At 53.7% G+C, this 19,702-nt stretch overlaps 1 protein-coding gene across 1 annotated transcript; it reads left to right on the forward strand.

The window, feature by feature from the left end:
• The first annotated feature begins 956 nt into the window (after window positions 1–956).
• B3GNT3 (UDP-GlcNAc:betaGal beta-1,3-N-acetylglucosaminyltransferase 3) lies at window positions 957–18,118 on the forward strand. Its single transcript, XM_059160474.1, has 4 exons — window positions 957–1,146; window positions 12,517–12,576; window positions 14,118–14,714; window positions 16,513–18,118. The coding sequence occupies exons 3-4, from the start codon at window positions 14,139–14,141 to the stop codon at window positions 17,062–17,064; spliced, it is 1,128 nt and encodes a 375-aa protein (XP_059016457.1). The 5' UTR covers window positions 957–1,146; window positions 12,517–12,576; window positions 14,118–14,138; the 3' UTR covers window positions 17,065–18,118.
• Window positions 18,119–19,702: the final 1,584 nt, after the last annotated feature.

Below are 19,702 nucleotides of genomic sequence, written 5' to 3' on the forward strand. Positions count from 1 at the left end.
TGTGGAGGGGATGAGAGGGACACTCCCTCCAGATCAGACTGTTGGTTCCAGCTCCTTGTGGGGCCCATAAACTCAGGAGTGTGGCAGTGCCCCACAAGGCAGGGAAGAACTTAAGCTGAAGCCTGAGCAGTGTCCCCCTTTGGGGGGGTGGGGCGCAGAGAATTGACTTCAACAGGCTCCGAAGTTCAGCATTTTTCGTCGCAAGAAATTGTGTGCACCTCCTGTCGTTTCCACCTGAAATGCCCATGTTGGGTATAATGACATTTGAAGCAATCACCCTTCATACCTACAGAGTATAGATCGGACCCTTGCCCTGTGTTGACCCTGCTCCCCTGACCTCTCCAGCTGGGGAGAGATTAGGGCTTAGATCCTCCATTTTACGCAGGAACAAACTGAGGCACACCCGGGACCCGCCCCTTTTCCTCTGGAAGAAGTAGGGATGGGGGGAGGAGGCAGGCGGTAACTAGAACCACCACGAGGTTCACACCTATGGATCTGGATCTCCCCCACCCCACCCCAGACCTCCTGACCCTAACACGTCTAGACTAGAAATTTCTAGAGACTCAGACGCCAACACGGAGCAGGATCCGAATCTTCAAAAACCCCAACCCGCAAAAGCTTCTTATCTGACTTCCAACTTCCAGAACCTTTCCCATCCGGAAGGCTGTGGGCTCAGGACAGGTTTTAGGGATTCATCCTGGATTCATCCTGCCTCCCTGTTCCCCCTCCAATCATTTCTTCGGCAAACACACTTTAGATCAACCCTGCCAAGGGCTCCACGCCAGGGAATGGGAAGGCGCTGCTCGCACATCTCCAGCCGCGGGGAGCTCACGCCCCAGCCTCTGGGGTGGAGTGAGCCCCAAGAGGTGAAGAGGAAAGCTGCGGTGGGAGCTGGCCCGCCGAGGTGAGGGGGCGGGGTCCAGAAGGGAAGAAGGGAGCGGTGGGCGGGGTGAACGTCTACCGGGCCACTGAGAAGCTCAGCGGGTTTGGAGAGGGGAGCCTGGCGGGAGGTAAGGCCAGGAGGAGGAGGAGGCAGGAAGGAGCCAGACCTGGGTGGGGGCTCACGCTCAGGTAAAACTTTCCACCTGCTCGCAGCCCAGAGCAGCTGAGATCGGAGAGAGGTCGGCGGCTGGGCCGTCGCTTGGGGTGAGTGTTGGGGGCCCCTGAGGATCTCGCGGAGGGGAGGGGAGGAGAGGATCGGGGTTCCAGGGAAACCCCGGCAGGTCCCTGGGGTCCGGTCTCCGCCGCGTTTACCCCCAAGATGCCGGGAGACCCTGGAGCGGCGGGTCTCAGAAACCCTGTTGCCCTCGCCCATTGTCAATAGCAGCCGCCAGCATTTCCAAGGCCGGCTCGAGCCCGGCAGGGAAGGAAGTCGCTCCCGGCACCGTCCGGTCGCTGCGACGGACGTCCCTGGACCCCTGCCCCTACGCCACTATGCCCGCCTCTCAGGCTAGGGCGGAATCAGGATGGAGAAGTGGAGGGTGCTGTCTGCTCTCCGGCCGTTACTGGTACTGCTGTTCGCGTGGAGATGGTTAGCGCGCTGACTGGGAAGATCCGGGATTAACAGCACCCTGGTCTCCCCAGGTTGGCTTTTGTATTGAATCCAGGGGACCACGGCTGACCTCCAGCCTTGCCGGGCGCTGGGCCAACGTTCCTACCTGGGAACCTCAGCTCATGGCTTCCCCTGGGGTTCAGTTTTCGCCCCCTATTCAGCTGTGGCAGGGGCTGTGTGGCTCCGGCAGCATGCTCCTGGATTTTGAACATGCCTCGGTTTCCCCTCCCTGACTAGTACAGTGACCCAGCTTCCAGGAGGGTGCCTGAGATGTTCAGCTGGTGGAAGCTTTTATTGGGGGGGAGACCTCAAATAAGTGACTTTGGGTCTCTGAGCTCCTGTTTCCCTCTGGGTCAAGGGGGACTTGTACCCGACTGTCTGTGCCTCTTAGTGGGTGCACAGGGAAGGACAGCTGTCACCATAACTATATTAACAATTATTATTATTGTATCATGAGCCACCATTCCAGGTTCCTGACCAACTTTTCCTCTGGGTCAGAGTTTTTTTTTTCCCCATGGTCACTTTTCAGATGGGGAAACTGAGCTCCCCCACTCCTCCACCCCACCAGAGCCTCCTGTAGTCTGGATCTGGGCCCAGGAGGAGCTGCCCAGATTTGGGGCTAGATCTGGGACTACAACTTTCTTCCACAGCCCTGTTGGTTCCTAAGGCAGTCACCCTGCTAGGCAGGGCTGAGGAGTCTAGTGAAAGAGGGGAGGACCCTGGGACAGGAAGCTGGGCCCCCACTTGACCTAGGTGACCAGATTACGTTTGTTCATCCCCGCCCACTTCTACATCTAGGGTGTGGTGATTCCTGCCAGGTACTGGGTGTGGGAGGACCCAAGAAGGGGCCTTGGAGCTTGAACTTGAAGGAGCTCGAGGATTTCAAACAAGTTTCTTTGACCCAGGAACCCAGGGGCAGAACTGGTTGGCCCTAGGGAAGGAGGAAAGATGTCAACTGGGAGGTTTCTCTTCCTGCCATTGCCTCTGAGGCCCAGAGTGGGGCAGCGACTTGTCCCCACGCCCATGGTGAGAGAAGACCCATTGTGGTCCCTCCACCTGCTGAAAGCCTGGCTCGGTTTGATTGCTTCCTCCCCATGATGGGGAGTTCACTACCAACATAGCAAACTGAAGGAAGTCCCCCACCTTACCACCACCAGGTGGTGGTTAAAGGCAGAGATTGGGCTCCCACTTGACCTTCCTTGAATAAGTTCTTTGGATGAGCTCTCTGTGCCACAGTTTCCCTATCCACTAAAAAAAAAAAAAAAAAAAAAAAAATGAGGCTAACAAAGCTCTACCTTCCAGCTCAGGTGTGGTGGGTAGAGGAGCAGCTGGCCGAAAGACCACACACAGGACTGCTGGGTTAATCCTGATGAGTCCGCGGTTCATTGTGTTTTCATTCGTGGTGTTTATCTTTACAAGAGAGAAATAATGTAAAGGGGCAGGGCCCCAGCACAAGGCCTGGAGGGGGGCTCCGAGCAGCGTGAAGGTGTGGGGGTCTTTCAGGCATCCCCACAGACAGAGCCCAGGAGACCTCAGTTCCTCCAGCTGGGAAAGGAGTGCAGATATGCCCTTCGGAGGCTCAGCAAAGGCCGGGTCTGGCATGTAGTTAGGGGCATCCGTCGGGCCCCAGATCCCCACCTGGACCCATCCCAGGTACGGTGAGCAGTTTCTGAGGAGGTGGGCTCCCCAGGGTCAGTTCCTTCAAATGAGTTAAACTTCATGGGCCCTGGGAACTAGAAACAGAAGTCAAAGTTCTAAAGGCCATGTGTCACCCCATCCTTACCCCCGCCCTACCTTCTTTCACAACCCTGGGGGCCCCAGGGCCTATCTTTGCATAAAAAATCAGCTTCGCCTTCAGCTCGGGTCATGATCCCAGAGTTCTGGGATTGGGCCCCACATGGGGCTCTCTGCTCAGTGGGAAGCCTGCTTCACCCTCTCCCACTCCTCCTGCTTGTGTTCCCTCTCTCGCTGTCTCTCTCTCTGTCAAAAAATAAAATCTTAAAAAAAAGAATCCACTTGCTCACCCCAGGGTCTAGCCAGAAGGAATTATCTTGACTGGGCTTTTTCCATTTCTCTCTCTCTCTTTTTTTCCCCCTTCCGTTTATAAAAGGAGCTTATGATCCTTGCCGAAAGAGACAGGCCTATCATTACTGGCAGGCATGGCTGGTACGGACAGGTGAAGGATCACCCTTGGGTCCAGCAGGTTGGGGTTCAAATCCTAGCAAGCGCTCTTGGCCTCAGTCAGCTGTGAGACCCATGTTGGGGGGCAGGGGACCTCTGCCTTTTTGCACTCAGCTCACTCACCTGGTAACTGGAAACCAGCCCTGTCCACCAAAGGCTCAATGAATCACAGGGCTTGTCTATAGGCCAGGGGCTCACATCCTCTCCTGCAACACACCTTCTCCCCAAAACTGTCTTATTCACTGTCTCTCTGTCCCACCCTTGTTAGTACATCAGCTCCGGGAGCACAGGCCTTTCTTGCAGACATTCTAGGCTGCGTGCCCAGAACCTAGACCAGGGCATGGCCCCTAGTAGAGTCTAGGTGTTCAGCGCTGGCTCAGAGCGGTCATGAACAGTGACAATGGTCACTGACACTGATGTTATTGTCACCGTTGGTGTATCGTCCATGTGTGCTTTAGAGAAAAGGCCAGCGTTGGGTCCTACGGCCTTTCTCAGGACTCAGGTTGTCATGTGTGCAAATGGGGTTGTCCAGTCACCCCCACCCCTCCCCTTGCCTTTTGGAGATTCCAGAATGTTCCATGCTTGCCCCGTTCGAAATCCCAGCTGCAAATTCTCGGGAAGTACAGAGCCAGGAAGACCACAGCGATGCTGACATTCAGCACCTGCTGGAAGAATCGGGAGCTGGCCACTGACCCCAGCCGGCTTTGGATGAGGATGCTGCGGCCCAGAGCAGGCTGGCCACTTGTCCCAGGCCCACCGATGGTCAGTAGGCAGGTCGGGGTCTCTCCCGGGAGCTGCGGCAGCGACCTCAGGGGCATCAGTTCGCAGTCTTCCCCGCTGCTGGGTAAAGGGACATGAGCCCTCGTTTTTGCGATTTCAAAACTGAGACCCAGCGACCGGACCCACTGGGGTCCCTGAAGCTGGAAGAGGGGTCGGGAGGGGTATGCGGGTGGGTCTGTGTCTAAGGGGCCAGGAGAGTGACTGGGGACTCACCCTCTCTGAGTCTCACTTCCTCATCTGGAAAATACGAGCGTCCTGCGGGATATTGCCTCGACTTGATGGGAGCCTCCACGTCCCGCGGGCAGGCCTGCCATGGTCTCGTGCTAGCGCAGAGTGGGTGGGGCACATCCGGGCTCTGAGGGGTGAGCAGGTGGGAGACGCGTCTGGCCTTGGTTGTCAACGGGGGATATAGGCGGAAGATGTAGGATCCGAATCCTGTCGCTAATGAATTCTGTTGCGTGCTTGGCCCCTCTGTACCTCTAGTACCTCATTAATATTCAGTGAATCTGGGGCACCTGGAAACTTAGTCGGTTCAGCATCTGCCTTGGGCTCAGGTTATGGTCCCGGGGTCCTGGGATCGAGCCCTGCACCGGGCTCCCTGCTTGGCGGGGGATCTGCTTCTCCCTCTGCCCTTTCCCCCACCCTTGCGTGTTCTCTCGCTCTGCTCGCTCTCTCTCAAATAAATAAAATCTTTAAAAAGAAAATACTCAGTGAATCCTTAATATTCAGTGCTGTGTGTTTGTAGGGAAGGTGGGTAGTCAGTGACAGTAGGTTGGTGTCTTGGGGTGGTTTGGTGGCCTGTTCACCTTCATCGTGATGATGCTCGTTCATACATCACGAATGTGCCTTTCCCCTCCTCCTTGTTGCTGATAAACTATTTTGTGTATGTGCTGGGTGCCTCCTGCATATTTAGCAGGCCATTCACAGTATTTGCTGACATCGGGCTTCTTGCTTAGTAAATGCACGGTTTTCCAGTGGTGTGGCTGTTTGGCTCTTCAGGGCATGAGTACCTCTTGGTCCTGTATCAGCCGCACACACACATTTGCTAACTGACCGCGACTGAATGGCTGGCATCCCCCAAGGCCCGCAGGGCCTCAGATGGGTCGGCGGCAGCTGTCATTGGCAGTGGGTTTGGGCTGAAATGAGGCATGAGGAAATCACTAATATGCAGGTCATCATTCGTAGGTTTCCCTTGTCCCACAAGCACCAGCAAGTGTCCTATGGGGATGGGGACATGGCTGTAGGGGACCAGATCCTTGGCCGCACCTCGGGGGCTCCAGGCTGGTGGGGGAGATAAACAGGAGGGAAGTGAGTGGGTTTCCTGTGTGCAGTGGTGGTGAGAGCTGCAGAGAAAACCAGAGCCAAGCCAGAGTGTTTTAGGTGGGAGGCCAAGGCCCTTCTAACAAGGCCCTGCGAGGGGCAGGAGCACAGTCTGTTGAGCTGCTGACTGTGGCTTTCGGCTCTGCTTGTGATCTCAGGGTCGTGAGATTGAGCCCTGCATGGGCTCTGCACTCAGGGGAGAGTCTGCTTGAGATTCTGTCTCTCCCTTTCCCTCGGCCCTCGCCCCCAACATGCTCCCACATATGTGTGCACATGCGCTCTCTCTCAAACAAATAAGTAAATGCTGGGGGGAAAAAAATAAAAAAGTAACATTAGATTGAGCCTAAAGATCAAAGAGAATCAGGAGGAAGAGCAGAAGTCTGGCAGGTGCAAAAGCCCTGTGGCAGGACTGAAAGAAGCTGAAAAGGCTGGAGTGGCTGGAGCGGACCAGCGGGGGCAGAGGTCATTGGGGGAGGGGAAGCAGGGGCTGAGAGCCACAGCCCAGGGAGAGGCTCTTGGGTCTTGAACATCATGAAACAGATGGCTTTTATGTGTATGTTAGAGGAAACAGGCTCTGGGTGATGGCGAAATTGCACGGGTGTATGGAAAGCAAACAGGCGGGAACAGGATCAGCTGGTCTGGCAGTGAGGGTACCTTGGAGTCAGCCTGGTTGTCCCTGAACTGTGACTCTGTCCACAGTCACTGTGTCTGATCTAGAGAGAGAAACATTGAGGAGACCCTGCCTTGTGCAAGCAATATAAGGAAGTATTCATCAAACCCCTGTTGGGCCTTCCTGGTTCCCTTGCCATTGTGTCCCCACAGCTATGGTCTGGACACCACACCTGGGTCACCACTGCCCTGTAACACCCCACGGGAAAGGCTCACAGGCTTCTCGGTCTGTTCCTCCTGGTCCTTCCTTCTCCATCCTCCCCACCGTCCCGGAGGGCTTTAAACATCCATGACCGCCTTTCTATTCCCTGAACCCACCCCCTTCCCTGCACCTCGCTGACCAGCTCCTGTCCAGGCCCCCAAATACTTCTGGCTGCTTTCCTGCCCCAGCCTCTACACCTGTCCTGATTGTCCTTATCCACTCCGTGGCCACAGAGGGCTTCTTAAAAGCATACATCGCTCTTTTCCCTCCCCTCCTCACGCACCTTCCATGGCTCCCGTTGCTTCTCTCGTGCAACATAAAAAGAGGTTCTGGACCTGCTGTAGTTCCTCCCCACTCAGTCCCCTGGCATGGACTCGCAACCCACATCCTCTCCCTCCTGTCCTCTTGCTGCAGCCACACTGGTCCCCTGTCTCTGCTTCCACCCCTTACATTTGTGGTCTGGCTATGCTCTTTGCAACTATGCTCTTCTGGGCGTTTGAACTTGTCGTGCCCTCGCCTAGAATGTCCTTCCCCCAGCGCTCTGCTAATTCCTCACCATCCCTCAGGATGTCCCCAGGCTGGTCAGGTCCCCCCACCACCACGGACCATTCCTTCTCAATGGTGTTTACCATGTTACTACGAGACTAATCCCCTTCAGGGAGGAGCTGATCTCATCATGCCTGTTCATAGATTCACTCGCCAGCCTAATCCTGGGATGGCCCCGGCTGCAGAATGTTGCCGACCTGGGCCCCCAGTTCTCTGTCCTTTGTGAGATGTGTAAGTGCATGGTTCCTTGTGACAGATTCTGGAAGGCTCTGAGTTCTGGTTGGGGAATCCCCCAGAAACTCCACACTACGGGAAGGATAGGATAGACAGACTAACGGACCACACTCACTGGGGTCCTAGGTTCCAGTCTGCTTTACGCTGAGTCTCAGTAGCCCCTTCTGTAAGCAGGGACTCTGGGGACACTGAAGGAGCCAGTATGATGAGCCAAGGTCACCGAGGGGTTGCAACACAGCCAGTGTGTGCTAAGCCCTTTGGCACACAATCCCGTGACCCCATGGTATGTGTGTGTGTGTGTTGGGGTCTCAGCACTCCCATGTCCTGATGAGGAACTAGATGGCAAAGGGGAAGTGACTGCTCAGGGTTTCAGGGCAAAGAGGAACCATTCATTCAGCAACAAATCTGACCTTTCCCATCCCTGCTCACATACCCTCTATGGCTTCCCTGACCTCCAGGAGACAGTCCCACTTCTCAGTCTGGAGTTCAAGGTCTTTACCAGCCAGTCACTAGCCTCAGAAATCATCCCCTCTCCAAATTCTGCTTTTCATCCAAATAAACTACGGGTGATCCCTTAGAATAGGTCTTGTTCACTTTCTCTCCACGCCTTTCCATTTGCTCTTGCCTTGACCTGAACTCTTCTGCATCCGTCAAAGCCTCGGCTTCAGTATCCTGGTCCCTTCTTCTGGCCCAGCTCTGAACCCATGGGTGTTTAGACTGGTCTCCCCCAGATTGGGAGCTTCCGGGGGGCCAGGCCCAGGGTTGAGGATTTTCAGGTTCCCCAGACCTATTTGTTGAATGAATGAGTGAGTGAGTGAGTAGTTTCTAATTATGTGCATTTTGGGAGAAGAGCTGCTGAGACCCTTCTCAGGACTGAAAGACCTGGAGACAAAGCAGCTTGTTTCTGTGGTGATGTGAGGCACCCCCTGCGCCGCCCCCCGAAACAACTCCCCATCTGTGGATCGAGGCTGGTGATTCCCCCAGAGGTATTCCAAACCTACAGACTTCACCGAGTGAGATGCCATTTGGGCTTCCGCAAATCCAGTCGTTCTGCCCAGTGAGAACTGGAGATGGTGGACCGCGGAATCTTAGATGCGGTCAGGGAATCAGACCCAAGCTGCGAGGAGCTTCTCGCAAAGGCCCCAGAGTCACTTGCTCCTGCTCCGTTGCTTGGAGGAAATAATACCGAGAAGCTTCCCCTTCTTGGTGGAGCTGAGCCTCCAAGACCCTTCCCTTGCAGACAGTAAGAACCATAAGGACAGATCAGTGACTACCTAGGGCCTGGGCCACAGCCCACAGAGACACCCACAAGATTTTACTTATTTATTTGCCAGAGGGAGAGAGAGAGAGAGAGTACAAGTACACACGCAGGGGGAGAAGCAGGCTCCCTGCTGAGCAGGCAGCCCAACATGGGACTCCATCCCAGGACCTGAGATCATGAACTGAGCCAAAATCAGACACCCAACCGACTGAGCCACCCAGCGCCCTCCCAGAAGTTCTTCCTTATGCTTGTCCAGTGTGAGATTTTATGAGGATAGCAACACGACCTGCTTGAGGGTTTAAGGGGCTATGAGTTAAGAAGGGCCTTGATGGACAGTAAAGGGATGGGGGATCTTGGATGCATTAATAGAGGTCTAGTATAGGGAGAAGGAAAAGTGAACCTTTCTTCCCTGCCTCCAGCTTGAGCTCTCAGATGCAAATTAGGAACATCAGGGGGTTTGGAGAGTAGAGTAGCAGAATCCCTCCATTTATTTATTTTTTTTTTTAAGATTTTATTTATTTATTTGACAGAGAGAGATCACAAGTAGGCAGAGAGGCAGGCAGAGAGAGAGAGAGGAGGAAACAGGCTCCCTGCTGAGCAGAGAGCCCGATGTGGGACTCGATCCCAGGACCCTGAGATCATGACCTGAGCCGAAGGCAGCGGCTTAACCCACTGAGCCACCCAGGTGCCCTAATATTTTTTTTTAAGATTTATTTATTTATTAGAGAACACAGAGGAAGAAGAAGAAGCAGACTCCCTGCTGAGCAGGGAGCCTGATGTGGGGCTCCATCCCAGGGCCCTGGGATCATGACCTGAGCTGAAGACAAATGCTTGACCAACTGAGCCACCCGGGCACCCCAGAATCCCTCCATTTCGAGAAACCTGAGACCTGGGGAGAGAAAGTTAGGAATGCTGGTAGCCCACAAAGGGCAAGTGTTCCGTATGCAAAGAGTTCTTATAAATAAACAAGAAAGGAAAATGCAAGAAAAAGAACATCCATTTTGGAACTAATTAAAACCAAATGGTGGCCCCAAGAGGTTCTTTTTTGCCCTGATACCTGGTAAGAGTTATTCATTCATTTCAGTTCTTCTCATACCTCCCCCTCCCCAAAGCCCAAGTTTGGCTGAGTTATAAATATTCGTATTTGCAGAAGTATCTTCCTTTGTTCTGAAACTCTTGTTTGGGCCTTACAAAACACATTTCCAGTGAACTGGTCCTTGGCCACTTAAATTCAATTTTCTATTTAATAGATGTTTAGGGATGCATGGCTGGCTCAGTGGCTTGGGCATCTGCCTTCTGCTCCAATCATCATCTCAGGGTCCAGGGATCAAGTCCCACTTCGGGCTCCTTGCTCAGTGGGGAACCTGCTTCTCCCTCTGCCTGCTTTGTGCTTTCTCTCCTCTCTGGCAAATAAATAAATAAAGTATTTAAAAATAATAATAACTGTATGGTAAATATTTAAATAATATACAAATAATGAGTCTCATAAATACTTCATATGATGAATTTATACAAACTATGTCAAGAGCTTTTGTTTGATCCTGATTTTTCTTTTCTCGTCTTCCCTTGTTTTGAGTTCTCTCTTCTGGATTTCTGTGTTGGTTTAGAGCAGGATATCTCAAGCTTGACAATGTTGACATTTGGGGCTGGACTGTCCTGAGGTAGGGCTATCCTGTGTCATCTAGAATGTTAATTTAAGCAACATCACTGGCCTCTACCTTCTCAATGGCATTAGCAGTACAATACCTCTACCCTGCCTAAATCAGGACGGCCAAAAATGTCTCAGGACATTGCCAAGTATTTCCTGGAGGACAGAATCACCCGTTTGAAGATCCCGGATTTAGGCTCCAAACTGCAGATGGGGAGAAGAGTGAATCATTCTAAAATTTTATGGGTCCTGGGGCACCTGGGTGGCTCAGTAAGTTAAAGTCTTCAACTTCAGCTCAGGTCATGATCTCAGGATTGGGGCTCCGTGCTCCGTGGGGAGTCCGCTTGTCCCACTCCCTCTGCGTCTCCCCCTGCTCATGTGTGTACACACCCGCACGCGCTCTCTCTCTTAAATAAATAAAATGTTTTAAATAAATAAATAAAAACTTTACCATTCATTCGTGAGAGTGTTTCTTGCCCAGGAGTTCGGTTCTGAGGTGTGCCATTGTTTTACGGGATCTATGGGTCTCCCGCCACAGGTGTGGCCCAAGAGAACACAGTGGCATTTTTAGTCTGATTTGTGGTGACATCGTCTTTCTGTTATAGCTTGTTCGTTTTCCTAACGTTGAAGCTTGGCGATCTGCCCGGTTTGCCCGGGAACACTCCTTTCCCTGGTGTCCATCCTGGACTAGGTCCTCTCCTCAGCTCAGGAAAATACCCTTCAAGGATTCAGGGCGTTCTTGTATTGCATTCACAGTTTCACGCCAAGATTATTTGCCTTCTCCGGTCTCCCAGACCTGTCCTCCAGCAGACGAAGCCCCAGGGCGGGCAGCTCAACTGGGATGTCCCAGGAAGGAGACAGGCCCTATGCCTCCTGCATACGGGGTTCTGACATGGCTTAGTCTCTGCTGGCTCATTGCACCTGCTGTTCCCACCCCTGGGACCTTTCACCCAGACCTCAGCCCTGAATGTCTCTTCTGTGCCATTCACATCCAGCTTAAATGTTATCCAGACCTCAAAATCCAACTGCCACCCAACTACATTTCCTCCTGTGGCTTTCGTCACCTTGTATCATTTCTTTACTTCTTTTTTTTTTTTTTCTTGAAGATTTTATTTATTCATTTGACAGAGACACAGCGAGAGAGGGAATACAAGCAGGGGGAGTGGGAGAGGGGAAAGCAGGCTTCAGGCTTCCCGCTGAGCAAGGAGTCCGACGTGGGGCTCGATCCCAGGACCACGGAATCATGAACCGAGCTGAAGGCAGACGCCCAATGACTGAGCCACCCAGGCGCCCCACCTCCTATCATTTCATTGAGGTTTTAATTAATGCTTGTTGCCTCTCCAGGGTGTGGCTTTCATAGTGGAGACATTTAGGTATCCCTGGGTCCGCAGAAAACCAACATCCTTTTAGCAGTCATCTGACCCACATTCGTGCCTCGGATGTGCCGAGCACGGTTCCAGGGCCTGGGGATAACCTGGTAAAGGAGACATGTCTCAGGGAGCTCAAGTTCGGGTGGGGGAGATGAAGGTGAAACAAGACATGTTAAAAGTTTTTATCATGTATTTTAGGAGGGGAGAGGTGCTGTGGGAGGAAAAAAATGTAAAACAGAGTTGGGGATCAGGGAACTATTGTGTCCTGAGGACTCCTTCCTGAGAAAGAGACATTGGAGGAAAGATGAAAGGTGAGGGAGGGAACCATGCACTCATCTGGGAAAGAGCATTCCAATCAGAGGGAAGAGCCTGTGCAAAAGGCCTGAGGCAGGATCATGCCCAGCATGCTTGAGGCTAAAATCCCCACAACAGCACTCTTACATGGGGTTAATTCTCCCCAGTCCACATGGAGGCTCAGAGAGGTCAAACTTCTTTCCCAACATCACACAGCGGTAAGATCTGAGCCCTGTCTCTGGAAGACAGCTCGCTGGAGAGACTTGGCCAGGCAGTGTTCAGTGACAGCAGTGGGTGTGTTGGGGAGATGGCCTCGTGGGTCCAGGAGGAAAACCTTATTCCCACCTCTGGATGGAAATGGGAAGCCATTCTCTTCTTTCCTTCCAGGCAGTAGCTGGGTGGGGTTGCCTGGGGAGGAAAGAGCCTTCCAGAACCCACTGACCGCGTCACCTTTTCCAGGTGCCAGCAGGAAGAACAGAGAGACCCCAGAAGAGCACAGACGTCTCAAGGCAGCCCGAGGTAAGCTTGAGCTGCAAATATACGTTCCATAAATCCTGGTGGCATACCCCCCCCGTTGGTGCCACAGGCTAGCAGCTCGCTTCCTGCTTGCACAATCCTGGGAGCTGGAGATGGCTCAGATGCCCCCTTTTACAGCTGAGGAAACCGAGGCCCAGGGTATGGAGGGCACACAGCCAGAAGGTGATGGAATTGGGACTGAAACCCAGGAACTGGGCTCTAGAGTCTGCACCTGTCTGGGTGAGTCAGTAAGTGTTGAGAATGGCTAAGTCCTGCCTTGGGTCTAATCCACTATTTGCCAGTGCTGGAAAACAGACCTTCAGGCATAGGGCTGAGAAACAGTGCAGACACTGCCTCTCCAGACAAAAGGACATTAAGGGAATCCAGGTAAGCTGGGGAAAGGGACCCTGGAAGGCAGACCAAGGGCCCTGCCTGGATATGGGAAAAGAAAGCTTCTAAGAGGAGGTGACATTAGAGCTGGGGTTTTGAAGGAGGAATACGCGTTTGCCAGAGAAAACCTTAATGAATTTACTTTTATTCATAAATTTTATTCGTTCAAACATTCCCTGCTTCCCCCATGTGTCTGCTTCCTGCTGGGCCATACCAGGACCCTCAAGAAGCCCCCAGTCTTAGACATAGCTAAACGCAGACACCCCAATGGGATCAAGCCTGGGCCAGAGGGGTAGATGGAACTAGAGGTGCCAAACAGAACCAGTAGCATTTCTGAGGGGTTCAAGACAACTTCCCAGAGAATGATCATTTAAGATTTTTTTTTAATAAAGATTTTATCTATTTACTTGACAGAGAGATCACAAGCAGTGAGAACAGCAGGAAGAGAGAGAGGGGGAAGCAGGCTCCCTGCAGAGCAGAGAGCCCAATGCGGGGCTCGATCCCAAGACCCTGAGATCATGACCCACTGAGCCACCCAGGTGCCCCTAAAATGGGTTTTAAAGCACAAATAGGAGTTTGGCAAGGAAGACAGCTCTGTTTGAAACCTGAAGGGCCCAAGGGATCTGTGGGGAGCCAGGGGCCACGCACAGGTCACAGGGCCATCAAAAACAGGCACGAGGAGTGGATGATGGTTTGGATCAGCATTCCAGAAGCTTGGAGCTTCCTGAGGGGCAGGTGGAAAAGGGAAGCAGGAAAGATCCAGTAGCAATCAGTGATAAAGAAGCAGTTCTTGGCCTCCTTGGGGGAGGCTCCCGGGCAATCTCGGAGGCAGGGACATGAAGAGGACCAGATTGAAAGGGTGGATTCTGGGCACGTGGAGTCTGGGAGGCTCGCCTTGGCGTCTCCATGCCTCAGTTCTCTCTGTAAGTACTTAATCCCCAGCAGGGCCTGGACAACTGTCAGAGCCAACAAAGGCTGAGCAGGTTGGAGGAAGTTGGGGGGTGCGGGGAAGGGGAGATAGGCAGGGGCATACATTTCAATCCTGCATGGACTTTAGCACCTATGGGGCTAGAGGCCAGGTGCTGGGGTCCTCCGGGAGCTCAGGGAAAGTGCTCCGCCCATCCCGGCTCTTCAGTGGCTGTTACTCCTCGCAGGAACCGCCCCGACCCACCAGGATGAGGTGTCGCCGGTGCCCAGTGAACGAATCGGGCCTGGCTGTAGCCCTGAGCATCTTCACGCTCCTTGTCCTCCTCCTCTTCAGTCTGCACGCCTCGCCACCCACCTTCCAGAGCCTGGAGGAGCCCCTGGGCCGCGCGGTGGCTCTGACCTGGCCGGCTCCGCCCTCCCGCCCACCGCCCAGCCCCTGCCGGCCCAACACCTCCGTAGCCGCCCTGCCGAACTTCACAGGGCTGCCGCAGCAGGTGCGCAACTTCCTGCTGTATAAACACTGCCGCGACTTCCAGCTGCTGCAAGACGTGCGGCCAGACAAGTGCTCGCAGCCTGTCTTCCTGCTGCTGGTCATCAAGTCCTCGCCCAGCAATTACGAGCGCCGGGAGCTGGTGCGGCACACCTGGGGCCGCGAGCGCCTGGTGAAGGGCGTCCCGCTGCGCCTCGTCTTCCTGGTGGGTACGGCCGCTGACCCCCTGGAGGCCCGCAAGGTCAACCGGCTGCTGGCAATGGAGGCGCGGGTGCACGGTGACATCCTGCAGTGGGACTTCCATGACTCCTTCTTCAACCTCACGCTCAAACAGGTGGGCCAGCGAGAGGCGTTGGGGGACGGTCCCCTGGTCAGGTCCCGCCCGCTCCCGGCCACCTCCTCTGACTGGGTCCAGGGAACCAGACGTCCCCACCCCCCCAATCCCACCCCACCCCTCTGTTGTCCTGGTGGTGGTCTGAAGTCTTCTAACTGGGGGCGGGGGCGGGGCCGGGTGGCGGGGTGTGTGTGGGGGGTGGCGGGCAGGAAGAAAGGGCCTGAGGTTACAAGGCCAGCTTCCAGAGCCAGGACCTGGGTTTGAATTCAGGCTCTGCCTCCTACTTGCTGTTTGCCTTTGATAATCATTTATCTCTCTGTGCCTGCTTCTTCCTGGTCAGGGAGGAAACGGCCGGCCTCTGAGGGCTTCCGGAGGGTTTTCAGGTTATTTACAAGGCAGCAGAAGAATTCCTGTAATCTGTGTAGGTGGAGGAGCAGTGGACAGGACCACCTTGTTGATTTCTTTTTTTTTAAGATATTTATTTATTTATTTGACAGAGATTGATCACAAGTAGACAGAGAGGCAGGCAGAGAGAGAGAGAGAGGAAGCGAAGCAGGCTTCCCGCCAAGCAGAAAGCCTGATGTGGGACTCGATCCCAGGACCCTGAGATCATGACCTGAGCTGAAGGCAGCGGCTTAACCCACTGAGCCACCCAGGCGCCCCCACCTTGTTTATTTCTTATTCTCTGTCCCCTGAGGACCCCATCTATGCAGGAGGTGGTCAGGAAAGACCTTTTTTTTTTTTTAAGATTTTATTTATTTATTTGACAGAGATCACAAGTAAGCAGAGAGGCAGGCAGAGAGAGAGAGAAGCAGTTTCCCCACTGAGCAGAAAGCCCGATGTGGGGCTCGATCCCAGGACCCTGGGATCATGACCTGAGCTGAAGGCAGAGGCTTTAACCCACTGAGCCACCCAGACACCCAGGAAAGACCTTTTTTGATGGACAAGGATCCACAGGAAGTGGAAAGAATCCTACCCAGTGCACAGATAAGGAGTAAGAGGCTCCAGAGACCCACCCAGGCATTGGGGTGGGGGGCCAGGGCAGGGTCCTGCTCATCATAGGCACAGAAAAATCTGGGCTCGAGACCTTGAGTTGCTACTTTCCTGTTGTGTGACCTTGTTCGCTGTGCTCTTTCTGGAGAGCCTCTATTTCCTTATCTGTACATGAGGTTGATGACGGCACCTGCTTCCTAAGCTTGCACGAGGGATTCAAGGCAGTGCAGGCATGGAGAACAGAGCTGGGCATGTGGTAAAAGTTATTACAGGGAAGTAGAAGTCGAGGTGGGTCGAGGGCTAGAACCTCTCAACATGCCATGTTCTTCATGCAGAACACAAAAGCACACAAAAGCAATGTCCATTGGACAAGCATGAAATCCAGTACCTATGAAGTTATGACCCACAGGGATGCTGGGGAGATGACACAGGGAGGGGAGACACAGCCCCCATTTGGGGGAAGCCTAGAGTCCAGTGGGGAAGGTAGATGCTAAGTAACGATGACACTTGGCCAGGCAGCGTCTGAAGGAAGTAACAATAAATGTAAATGGGACAATTTTCAAACACTTCTTGGTGCTTTATAGAGCATCATTTCCACAGATCTCCAACACCCCTCAGGGGCATGTCCTACGATGAGGTCGGTCTGGAGGCTTAGGGTGGGGCCTCAAACCCAGGATGGCCTGACAGTAGTCGCTCGGGGAGAGCCTATCCTCATCTGGGCTTCCCGGGCTGTGGCGGCTCACAGGGACCCCAGGCCGATGGCCCCAGCCCTCCAGCTTGTATGCCCTGTCCACTTCGCCTACAGGTGCTCTTCCTACAATGGCAGGAGACTCGGTGCACCACTGCCAGCTTCGTGCTCAATGGGGATGATGACGTCTTCGCACACACTGACAACATGGTGTCCTACCTGCAGGACCACGATCCTGACCACCACCTCTTTGTGGGGCAGCTGATCCGCAATGTGGGCCCCATCCGGGTTCCCTGGAGCAAGTACTATGTGCCAAAGGAGGTGACCCAGGAGGAGCACTACCCGCCCTACTGTGGCGGGGGTGGCTTCCTACTGTCCCGTTTCACAGCCACTGCCCTGCGCCGGGCTGCTGTCACACTGGACCTCTTCCCCATCGATGATGTCTTCCTGGGCATGTGCCTGCAGCAGGAGGGCCTGGAGCCTGCCTCCCACAGTGGGATCCGCACAGCTGGCATTCAGGCCCCCTCAGCCCACATGTCCTCCTTCGACCCCTGCCTCTACCGGGAACTGCTGCTTGTTCACCGCTTCTTGCCTTATGAGATGCTGCTCATGTGGGATGCGCTGAGCCAGCCCAACCTTGCCTGTGGCAAGAAGTTACAGATCTACTAGGTGGTTTCAGGACCCCTAGCCTCTAGGCTCTGATCTCCACCCCCATGGAAAGAGGCAGCATCTTCCTCCCTGGCAGGGGAAATCTTCATTCTTCTAAGCAAGTCAGGCATAAGGGAGTGCCAGGAAGGGTTTGATGAGTGCCTAATCTAGCTGGCAAACTCCTAGATATCTTTCCAAACCCACCTGGTACTTGAACCCATGTTTCATCATTCCCCCTAGGCTCTCAGCTGAATGGACCGTCTCTTTCTGTGGGAGCTAATTGCAGAAACCCCTCTCCTAGGGTTCTGGGTTGCTGCTCCTGCATTGATCCCATCTGAGTCAAGGTCACATTTCCCAGCTCTGACCTTGATCTCAGGCTGGACCTTAAAGGCTGACCAGCCTCTCCTTGGTCATACACCTAGAGTGGTTTAGTGGTATGTGAGTTCCAGCCATGGTTCAAGGTCAGTGGCAGAACTCCTAGTTGAAGTGAGCCTAGGAAAGGAGATTTGTTCTCAGCCTCTCCATGGTCTCCATCCACCCGAGATGGCAGAAGCGGTCAGAGAAGCCATGAGTGGGACCGCCCCATCCCTGCCTGTGATATCTAGTGCTCTGATGGCTGTCGCTTTGGGTAGAGGAGGGAAGAAGCTGTCTGACTCAAGCAAAACCAGCTCCAAGTTTCTGGGAGTCCCTAACAGGGCCCTGCCCCCCCCACCACTTATGCTCCCCAAGAATTCAGGGAATGTTGTGGGGCCAAAGGGTCTTCACTGGGCCCAAGGTCAGCACACATATTCATCCCAGTGCCCAGAGAAGGGAGAGATTCTGGTCCTTGGGGGTGTCTGAGCTCTAGGGACCCAGGACCAGCCCTTACCTCAAGCCTTTCAGATTGGGGAGATCCAAGCAAAATGGTGACCCCTCCCCCCCGCCCCGCCAAAACCCTGCTGGCTCTGGGTGGATGTCTGGGGTCTGGGCTTCCGGGCATTGGAGTAGTGCTTGGGATGTGGGGACAGGGGAGACCCCAGACAGCAGAATGATCACTGGGAAGTGGGTACTCAGGGAATAAAATGTTTTGTGAAGACCTGAAGCTCTTTTTTTTTTTTTTTTAAAGATTTTATTTATTTATTTGACAGAGACACAATGGGAGGGGGAACAGAAGCAAAGTGAGTGGGAGAGGGAGAAGCAGGCTTCCCACTGAGCAGGGAGCCCCATGTGGGGCTCGATCTCAGGACCCTAGGATCATGACCTGAGTCGAAGGCAGACGCTTAACCAACTGAGCCACCCAGGCACCCCTCTTTTTTCTTTTTTTTAAGTGATCTATAAGTTTTAATTCAGACCAGTCTCTCATCAGTAACTAAGCCTCATTTCCAGTAGAAAATATGCGCCAATAAAAATGGCATGGGTGTGGGGCGTCTGGGTGGCTCAGTGGGTTAAGCCGCTGCCTTCGGCTCAGGTCATGATCTCGGGGTCCTGGGATCGAGTCCCGCGTCGGGCTCCTTGCTCAACAGGGAGCCTGCTTCTCTCTCTCTCTGCCTGCCTCTCTATCTACTTGTGATTTCTCTGTCAAATAAATAAATACATAAATAAATCTTAAAAATAAAAATGGCATGGGTGAAGTAGGGGCTGCAGGGATTTCTATTGGACAGATCTGCCATCATCCTGCTCCAGCTCACACACCCTCCATGGTTCCCTATCACCCTCAGATCATGTCCCACCAAGACCTGGTGTCACTGCCAGCTTGGCAGCATGCCCAGGAGAGAGAGGCACAGGGGTGGGACTGCTGCGGGCCGTGAGAGACAGTGGGCCTGCTTTGGCCTCCTGCTTCCAGCAAGGCTCCTTCCAAACACCACCAGCCTCCCCTTCTTCACCAGACTCCTGTCCCACTAGGACTGTGGCTTTACTATCTTCTGTCCCACCTCCTTTCCCTTCTGTAAGTATTTATTGTGTATGTCCTGTATGCTATACCCCTTGCCCTATACTCCTGCTCCCAGCCCCATTGGGATGGCAGATATCCACCTTACAGTGAGAAAACAAACCCATGAACAATCAAATAGGAAGTTCTCAGAAGTGGTAAGAGCTTTGAGAAGTCAAATGAAGCAGCTGGACACACAGTGATGGGAATAAATATCAGCTGAGAGATCAGAGATCTGGGACTGAGAGGGGGACATTAGAGCTGGGGCCTGAAGAAAGAGGACATGACCTTAAGAAGAACTGGGAGAAGGGTGTTCCAGGCAGAAGGCATAGCATGTGCAAAGGCCCTGAGGTGGGATAATCGGGAAGCATTCGAGTTGCAGCGAAGAGGCAGTCACTGGAGCTTGATGAGTTAAGAGGACCTGGAGGGAGGAGAGGCTTGAGGTTAGAGGGGCTGGCCACATGGGGTCTTGTGGGCTGGGGTGAGGAGGGAGGGAGTTATTTTGAGAGTGATGGCACCTTTGGAGCAAGGAAACGACAGGATTGATTTTTGAGTTTTGAGCACCGCTGTTGGAAAGGGAGATGGAAGCCGAAGCAGCATCCAGGCCAAGGAAGGCGGGCCTGGATGAGATGGGGGCGCTGTTGGGGTTTCTAACATAGATCTGACCTCATCCTGTGCCTGCTCATCAGGGGCTCCCCATCATCCTCAGGAGAGAGTCCTGCTCGCCTGCTGCAGTGGCTTGAAAAGTACACA

This window comes from Mustela lutreola, chromosome 2 (genome assembly GCF_030435805.1).
Source record: "Mustela lutreola isolate mMusLut2 chromosome 2, mMusLut2.pri, whole genome shotgun sequence".
Lineage (NCBI taxonomy): Eukaryota > Metazoa > Chordata > Mammalia > Carnivora > Mustelidae > Mustela > Mustela lutreola.